The sequence below is a fragment of the Besnoitia besnoiti genome, chromosome IX (assembly GCF_002563875.1).
Source record: "Besnoitia besnoiti strain Bb-Ger1 chromosome IX, whole genome shotgun sequence".
Taxonomy (NCBI): Eukaryota; Apicomplexa; class Conoidasida; order Eucoccidiorida; family Sarcocystidae; genus Besnoitia; species Besnoitia besnoiti.
In genome coordinates this window covers 897808-907358 of record NC_042364.1, presented here as the reverse complement: position 1 = coordinate 907358, position 9551 = coordinate 897808, and the positions used below count along the sequence as shown (strand labels likewise).

The window sequence follows — 9551 nt, the reverse complement described above, 5'->3', positions numbered from 1 at the left end:
AGAGGACGGCGGAACGCGATGGGGGCCCCTGGGCGGTCTCCTAGCGTCGAGACTCTCGGCCTAGAGAAGAGGAATGGCGTATTGATTTTTCCGCAAGAATGCGCACAACTCAGTGCTATGCAGGGCTCACGGTGTGCTGTAAAGGATTCACATTCACATCTCAATGGCGCAGACGTTGCAGCCGATCAGTCCAGCCCGGTGCGTCCTGGCAGACCGGCCTGCCGACCGCAACACCAGAGGTCGCGGGGAGGTTCGCTCCTGGCATTCGGCTACTGTCCTGCCTGCGCGCAGGTCACAGGAGAGAGAGCTTTTGCCGCGATGAAGAAGCAAAGAATGGAGCGAACGCTCGGTGGCGCGTGCTCCTGTAGCAAGCGCGGGAATCGCTATGACATCTGTTTATGGCGTCGGGCTTCCAGGCACCGTATCGGGGGATGCAATCTCCTCTAGGTTGGCATCGCAGCTCTTTGCTGGCCGTTCCATTTCTTAGTAACTTGGTTCTGTAAACTTCTGGTCGCCCTTCACATCCTCCGCCATCCACTTGGCTGCTTCTTTCGCGTAGTACGTGGCGATCGCGTCGGCGCCCGCGCGCCTGAAGCTCTTGAGAACCTCCAGCACAACTGCTTTCTCGTCGATGTAGCCCTTCTCCGCGGCGGCCTTCAACATGGAGTACTCTCCGGAGACGTGGTAGGTGACCATCGGCAGCTTCGACTTCTCACGAATCTTTGCCAGAATATCTAAGTACGGCAACCCCGGCTTCACCATGAGCATGTCAGCGCCTTCAAGAGCATCTGTACATACACAGAGAGCCAAGAATGAAGAAATTAAATAGCCCGGCCGACCTCGGGTCTGGTGGATCCCCTGCTGCACGGGTGGTGCTGTCCCATGCAACAAGCTCTTCCCTCAACTCGACCGCGACGAGACACGAACGCCAGCGAATCAGACCGCGGCATTTATCCTCCGTATATGATTGTCTCGACGGGGATACGATGTATCCTTGCGCCTCGCTTCTCGTGTGCGTTCCTGCCTATCCTGACGCCGCCCTGTGAAGAGCGCGTGCGGGGTATGCTCATGAAGTCAGAGTATAACGACCATCCGGAGAGCGTGCATCTGCTTTGGCTGTTGACGAAGTAGACCGCGGGGAGGCATCTACAGCAGTTCAACCTGTTCAAGGGTTGACTCACCTGCCTCCGCCTCTCGCTCAGCTTCTCGAGAATTCGAAGGGTCCATTTGGTACGTCTTCTTGTCAGAGCCGCCGGCCACATGCGAGTCCAGAGCGTCGCGGAACGGGCCGTAGAACGACGACGCATACTTGCATGAGTAAGCGAGGATGCTAGTGTCGGTGCAGCCTTCCATATCGAGGGACTCTCGGATCGCAGACACACGCCCATCCATCATGTCACTCGGGCAGACCATATCTGCACCAGCTCGCGCCAGAGCTAACGCCTGAGGGCAGCGTACGATTGCCGGAGACGCAGTCATTGGAAACACTCTTGCGCAGAGAGAACAATGCACACCCCACGTCCAGCTGGGCCTCAGCTCCAACCCATGTTTTTCCCGGAAAGTCGTCTGTCTACCACAACGGCTGAAAAGGCAACTGCGTACCGGAGATGCGTGCCCATATATATATATATATAAAGGAGCACGCATTTTGGTGAATGTGTCGGAACGAATATTCGCTCCTTACTTGCTTGCAGAGTTGGTAGACCGTCAGGTCGTTCACAACCTTGCCAGTCTCTTCATCTACCACTCCATCGTGCCCGGTGCTGCTGTACGGATCGAGGGCGACGTCGGCGAGAACCAGGATGTCGGGGTAGGCTTCCTTCAGGGCCATGATGGCGCGAGGCATGATTCCATCAGGGTTGTAACTCTCCTCCGCTGTCAGGGGTAACGTAAAAGATGATGCCAAACCTATGAAACGCTGACAGTCACTGGCGCCCGCTCCGGACGTGCAGAATTCGCCTGCGGACCTCCGAGGCCACGGCACGTTTTGGCTGCCTTCCACGGGCTACCGGCACTGCCCGTCCGTATCGGCTTGAAGGAGTGGGTTGGGATTTTCGGTGGATAGGCGAATCTGCCGTACGAGTTCACTATGTCAGATTTATGGATACAATAGGATTGCCTGTGTACGTATCTATCGAGGCACACACATAATCCCGTTCTCCGTGGGATCCTCGAGGACAACAGCGAAGGCAAGTGACTTCAGAGGGTGAAATAGCAACTCATCGTCTACACGCAAGTAGAGTTGAGGCAACCAGCGAGTTGGTTGTTCAGCAGTAACGAGACACGTCGCGCACTGTCCACCTACCCATGACTGTTTTGAGTTCGTCTTCAACCTTGGGGAAGAGCATAAAAGCTTTTACTCCATAGCTCCGCGCCTCGCCAACTTCTTTGAGGAGGTCTGCCATACTCAAACGCCGCTGCCCAGGCATAGAGGCAATCGGCACGCTCGTTTCCTACACACATAGCAACAGCAACCAGCGTGGATATGAGTAGATTTCGCCAAGGCTGGTCGCACAGATATCACGTAAGAAGGAGACCAGAGCGCACGCACTGGAACGCTACGATACGATCATGAGATCATGGTACGAGTAACTACTGTTCATTGCCAGTACCCGGAAAAAGCAGAGACGACACAGGGTGCTGCTCATGTATCTGCGCACCAGAGTAGCACAGAAACCGCTGAGGAGGCACCATCGCAGGGACACAGTGGCAAACACGAGAGGAACTCGGATGACAGCCGCTGGACTATAGTTGGAGAGCGAGAGAATGCGTGATGGAAGCACAGCCGCACGCCAGGCTTACTTTGTCATGAACGAAGAGGGGATAGATCAGGCTCGATGGCTTCACCAGGTTCTCTTGGACAAGCTGTCGAACGGCCCGGTTTTTTCGGTTTCTGCGTGGGCGCGCCTGAATGGGGAGCCAGACCTCGCCGTAGTTGTTGTTATCCAGTGGTCCACGAGGAGTCATCGGATCATATTCTTCGTCTTCGCCGTACTCCCCATCCTCGTCTCCATCCTCATAGTCTTCGTCGTCATCGTCTTCGTCGAACTCCTCGTCATCTTCGTCTTCGTCCTCCTCGAATTCGTCGTCCTCCTCCTCCAGCCTGCCGCGAACGGATCCCCGCTGCCCGCGCTGCTGGCCGCCGCTGCGGGACGGGCCCTTTGCCCCACCCGAAGGTGCCCCCTTGCCCGCGGGGCCCGCGCCTAAGGCTCCGACGCGGCTGTCGGCGCGCCCCACACGAGGCAACCGCTTGCGAGCCGCCGCGAAGGAAGAAGCAAAGACGTTAGGCGACAGAGCGCCAGCACGCGAGGAACACGACGGGGACGAGGAAGAACGACACGAAGACGAAGACGCGAACTTGTTCGGCCTCGTTTTCTCTCCCGAAACACCGAAGATCTGCACGGTCACCAGAAGACGAGAAACTAGGCCCCGCGTCGAGAACAAACGATCTTCGTTGCGTACAGCCCACGAATAGAGCGTCGCACAGCGCCACCAACCACAGCCATTGGCCCGTGAATATACAGCACTACATCACACCCAAAAAGCAACCAGTAAACCGTCCTTGTCATTCAGATGCCGACAGAAGGGAGCGGACTGCATGGTCTGGACGTCCCTGCCGTGTATCTCTCTCCCCCTCTGCCCTTGCTTCCAAGCTCTGTCGCGTGTGCCTCCTGTGCCGCGTTCCCAGATAAAGAGGTCTGCTCCATGACGCCCCATCCCGCGTACGTCCCCCCTGCGACCCCTTGCCCCCCCCCCCCCCCCCCCCCCCATGCATCGAGCAGCGACAGAGCAAACGAGACACAGAACGCCGAAAGAAACGCCAGAAGACCGCAGAGAGACACAACGCATGTCTCACTGGCCCGTCGTCCAGGACGGGACGACAGACAGGCCAAGAGCCAGCCGCGAAAACGTCCATCAGCAAGTGAGGTGCAAGCCGCCAAGGGGCTGCGTTTTGCCTAATAGACGTGGGGTCGCGCATTCAGAAGACAACATGCACTCGTGGAGGATCACAACGCAAAATGCATGATCCATTTTGAAACACGCTGGGTCAGCGACGTCTGAAAAATCGCTCACTTGTAAGCGGCCGAAACGTGCCCTTGTGCTTCCTATTTGAAATTGCGGAGTGTGTGAAGCTGCCCGTTCAAATCCGTGCAAGCCTAAGCGAACGCGCGTGTGCTTTACCTGTATACGTGGGGTAGAAACGCTGAGTTGAACTTTCGAAAGCGAGGGCGTCGTGTAGGCTTACCGGCGACGAAGCAAGTTCTTGAATCTCGGGGTCCGACCGCGCGAGTCGGAGAGACGACGCAAGCCGCCGTCCGAGGCTGGAGGTGGTCGCCTGGAGGGTAAATGCGGCGGGCTTGGCGCCTCCTGCGAAGAGCTCTCGCACCTGCGACAAGAATCATCCGTAACACGACGGAAAAAGAGATACCAAATGTGAAGAAAAAGTTAAAGCAGCTAAGGGGAAACAAAAAAAGGAAGCGAAGACGAATTGCAACGAAAAAGGCGGGAATGTAAGGTGATTACATTTGGAAAGGGAGAGTGGAGCTCACACAGAAGATGGCGGACACATGAAGTGGAAGCATTCGCAAAGGTTTATACACATAGTTAAATACATATATATATATATATATATATATTTACGTCCACCACTCCGCCCCCCCCCCCCCCCCCGTGGTTAGAATGCGCGTTTCATATCTCTACGACTACATACATTCTGTCCCGCGCACACATTCACTTTGGCGCGCAGATCCTCGGCTGAATCCACACTTTTGTACCTTGTCAACTCCCCTTAGTTGTTCTTGACTCGCTGTGCCTTTGGACCCGTGCGCGCTCTCCACGGGTCTTGAGGCAGCGAGCGGCGAGGCGACTAGAAAGGCGGGAGCCGCGCTGCGGCTTTGCACAGGTCGCCGGCTGTGTTTGCCGACGCCAGCCTCGCTCCAGAGAGGAGAGGCGGAAGCACTTGCAGACGAGAATTCGGAGACGCTGGACAGCTGAGACGAGGGGCCGTTTTTGGGGACCGTATACTGCAGTGTGCTGTGTGTAGAAACGGGGCGAATAGAAGAGGCCGAGAAAACAGAGCTTACAGACGAGGACGAGTGGAGAAGCGCGTCAGCGGATATGCAGGAAAAAAGCAGCGCGAGCAGGAGCGGCGTGACGCAGACGAGAGAAAGAGTGACATGAAAGCGGCCGGGGAAGATTGCCGCGGGAGCCGACATCTTGAAGTCAGGAAGACGCGAGGGACGGAAGACACCTAGAGGAAAAAGACAGGCGCAGCGCCGTGGAAAAGCTCGCACGCGTGCGCAGAAATTATAGAGGAAAACCGAGACTCGCCACGAGGAAAAACTCGCGGGGTAGAGTTCTAAAGATATACGCTTCCGAATCCGGCGACGGTGGCCGTGATGAGGCTGTGGGGTGGCGACGCACAAAGCAAGAATTAGACAAGGAAGCGAAGAAGCACGCGGTTAAGAAAATGCGGAAAACGAGTCCAGAGAAAGTGATGAGGCTTTCCACCGAGACTCGCAGCGCAAAGAGTTCCTCACACATGTCACCTTCTCGCATGTACACAGCTCTCCGACACCGGCAACCACGCGAAGGGTCTCCAGTGTCCCCTCCCCCTCAGCGAGCCCCGCCACAGCACAAACACGCTGGCATTGGCTTTTTAGTGTTGCCTTTGCCACAAATGCCTCTTCTCACACACAAGCGCGGAAGAAAACAGAGGAGGTGACATCTGCGGGTGAAAAACTGACGAAAAATGTTCCGAAACTGGACCTGGAGCCGTGTGCCTTTGTGGATTGTCTTCTTCCAGGAAGACCTCTCCGGACGACGGCCTTACTGGGAGACACGCACCACGCAAAGTCGGTAAGTCCTGTCTCACGCTCAACGGTATACCCCCTTTGAAGAAGCGCATTTGTTCGTTGCCTCAATCCTCGTCCGGTGGTCAGTGCTTTACCGACTATCATCGACGAACAACGGACGTGGTTTCGTCGCGCAAAACGGGGAGGCCGGAGTGAGTTAGCGTGGCAAGGTCAGTGAATCATGCGAACGCAGAACGACAGAACTGTTTGAAGCCGCTGTTGGGACGGCACGCCAACCGGGGCTTCCTTTTCAGGTGTTCGCTGCGTCAAACTGAGGGGTAATTTTAATCGGGAGGAAACGGATCTCAGATGTATTGATTGCCGGCCCTATTGGACGAGCTGGCTAGTGCGACTGCTGCGATTTCCAGGGAACGTGCAGGCACTCCAACGCGTGAAAGCGGCGCTGCAGAGTCGGATTTATTGGTATTTGAAGCACGCAAATATCGATTCGAGAATCACAAGGAATAAGGCGTCGTGGTCGTGCGTGAAAAACAAGGAATCGCGCTAGAGTAGGCTACTGAAGTAGTGCCGTCGCGAGTTCTTTCTGTCCCGAGTTCTTTCTGTCCCGAGTTCTCAAGAGTGGAACGCGGGGGAACTCACACGAACAGGAGCTTGTCACAAAGCAATTCTTCCGAGCGGTAGTTCAAGGCGCGCTCTACACCAGTCTGCCCTGATGAGGGGCCTCTGACGATGCAAATATTAATCACTGGTACCACTAATGGAGTGCTAGCTCCGTGTAGGTTTGTATGAGGACTCCACGGCTGTGCAGGCCCGGCTCTCCTCTGTCGCTCCGCTGGGGTACTCCTACAGGCAATCACAAATAACAACTCGTGAAAGGGGGGCCTCCATTGCAACAAATTGGTATGGCAACCACAATTATGAATTGTCTGGTGTTCCTCTTGACGTTAGTAGCTACACGATGCCACAACCGTCCAAAAAAGGAGGTGACTTGTGTTGTAGACCACTTCAGGACACATGTGTGCTCAATTTTCGATTGAGTTTGGCAGTTGATGCACTGAAGAGATTCTTGACCTGGGTTTCAGGAAACGCCTTGTTCGATCAGGCACTGCACCACGTAATGAATAGCTGTGACAGGCGCCGTGACCACTACGGTGTTCAAAGTATCTTGCACATGGCCGTCTAGTATTAAGCATGAAGGCATGAGCTCATACCCACGGCCTGGATGCATTGGTGCCGCAAGCGCATTTTCCACCAGTATTCTACAATGCATTCCGGTTCGGATGCCTTCTCTCCGCGCTCCCGCGTTTATCAGAAAGTCCCGGTGAAGATGAGACCAGTCACCTTTACATGCTAGAACCTTTGATATCCGGCGGACGGAGGTATCCAGAACCAGGGCACGATACGGCTGGTAACCGAAATGCACTGTAGCGTGCATACTCCTGTGGGTGGACCCCTAGGCATAGTCTCGAGTCTCACTACTGGCTGCGTGTTGCGTTGCGGGGCATCCGCGATGGCCGGTACAAAACCCGTGACAGTTGACGTACTGTGAAGTGGAAAATCCCGCGAGGACGCATGCGAGCAAATAGCGTGAAGGGCACTCTAATACGTGCAGCGGCTGTGAGCCCGCACAGCTGACTTCTTTTGGATGTACGCCATTGCGTGTACGACGACTCCGGCGAAAGCGAAAAAATATGACGAGCGTGGAAGTTGTGGAGCCAGAAGCTGAGTGTCTGTGGAGTGCTGAACTTCCCTTCCCCAAGAAAACAAATATCTGCAGGTTGCGAAACGCGCGGCCAGCGCACGGCCTCGGCAAAAAGGACCAGCCCGAAGGATCGCCTTTCCGGATTGGTTTCTCTTTCCTGCACATCTGCGTCTGCCTTCCGGTCAGTATACCGAACAACGCGGGGCAAAATGCATTCTGCCACAAACGAAGATACCGCACAAAACGCCGGAACCAAAAGCGGACGGACCGCCAAGGGCTGCGTCGTGCTTTCCTGTCCTCTTCCCCTCTCGGCAGCGGATTATGAGAGGGCCGCTGCGACACAGCCAAGCAAAATCTGACACGAGATGAACAAAAAGTGGGCAGAACAGCTCCGTTCGTTCGTTCTTTGACGAAAAAAAAGACAAGATGGCCGCTACGCAGATAGACGTCCCCGAAGCGAGACAGCGCGCTGAACTACGTGTCTGCGGATTAGGGCCCTCCAGAAGCAGGCAAAAGTTGGTAGCATGCCGACACCGCTCCGGAGTCGTACACAAACAGCAGCAAGTATGGGCTGCATGTAAAGTATGCACACGAATCCATATATGCGCACGGATATACACGCGTAGCGTGTTTCAACCTCGATAAGGGCAATATCAGTTGCGCGTGAGTACAAGCAGAGATGGCTACATACGAGCAGATTCATCGACTTCAGCATGAACAAGCAAAATCATATGAAAGGGCCTGCGGATGCCCAAACGCTCGTGGCATGCATCTGTGTCACCAAATCTGATACCCCCGCGTGCAGGACACGCAGATCTTCACTCTCTCTCCTTCTCGACTCGTGGTGCCCGTAGCCCAAAAAAGACTGCAGCGACATTGTTTTCTATCGGTTCCACAGTTTCACGGAAACAGAATCCAAGAGACCGTTTCCGCCGCATGCACCGCTCGTCGTCCTGTGATCACCTACTTGCGGCCTTCACAGTCCCGTGCACCGCTCGCACCTCGGCGCGAAGGCGGCAGTAAAATAGAAACGAACGCCGATGAGGAACACCAGCACGCGTGTAGCCCTCCTGTCCACATTCGCAGACACACAGTCATAGTGCCGATGCACACAAGCTCGAAAGAAGCATCCTACGCAGCGGACCCAAACACAGGCGACCACACACCCCCCAAAGAAGTCCTTTGCTTCCGCCCTCGGCGTCTCGACTCCCGTCGGGCGACTGGGAAGGCGACAAAATACCCAACTTCGAGGCCGCATTGGGAGCACAGGGTTCAGCGGAGCGAATCTATACAGACGTACATGCCACGTTCATCACGATGAGACTGCCGAGTTCCATCGCAGCGACGAGGCGAAAAGTGAAAACAGGAGGAACTCTCAAACAGAAATCCTCTCTTGCGTGGAGAGTCTGGCGACCCAGACCCGACGAACATCCAAGTTTTCAAGGCAGAAACAATTTCTTCACGGACAGCGGGCCCACAGCGACTGTCTCTGGAATGTTAGGCATTTCGCATGGAAGAGCAGTACGCAAAAGAAACGAAGGCGTCCAGTGCCTCAGTCTCCGCCGTGTCTCCCGAGGGGTATGTGGTGCCGGTCGAATAAAACTAATTCGCCAGATCGCACGCTTTGTATCTCGGCTGACGTCATCCGTTCGTCGCCCCGCGTGGATTCCCCCAGGCCGGCACAATTCGCCTCCAGACCCGCACATCCCAACCCCGGAACCGGGCAGCTGGAGGTCTCAAATACAATCGCGTAGGTGTCCCCTCAGCTATGAAAAAAGTGAGGAACGCCAGAGAAGCGGCCTCGAGGGAACTCGAGGAAGGACAAGCAAGCAGTGTTTGCATGGAAGCCCGTTCGGCGGCTGCCACTTTCATTCCCCAGCCACTCTGACTGGGGAATCAAACCTCATCGAAAGCTGACTCATCCTGCCCCGTGCGCGCCCGCACATCGCAATACAGGCGCGCGCATGCGCAGATGTGTGTGCGAAAGATTGTGCAAACTTGGATACGCACTCCCTCCGCTGCTAGTGTGGCGG

The 9551-nt window shown here is 55.6% G+C and overlaps 1 protein-coding gene across 1 annotated transcript; it reads right to left on the bottom strand.

Moving 5' to 3' along the window:
* Window positions 1-483: 483 nt before the first annotated feature.
* BESB_013020 (parasite porphobilinogen synthase PBGS) lies at window positions 484-5216 on the bottom strand (the record flags this gene model as incomplete). Its single annotated transcript, XM_029360032.1, has 7 exons — window positions 484-788; window positions 1182-1443; window positions 1685-1875; window positions 2306-2453; window positions 2803-3375; window positions 4247-4387; window positions 4776-5216. 7 exons carry the CDS (start codon window positions 5214-5216, stop codon window positions 484-486), a joined length of 2061 nt encoding a protein of 686 aa, XP_029216699.1.
* Between the last annotated feature and the right edge of the window lie 4335 nt (window positions 5217-9551).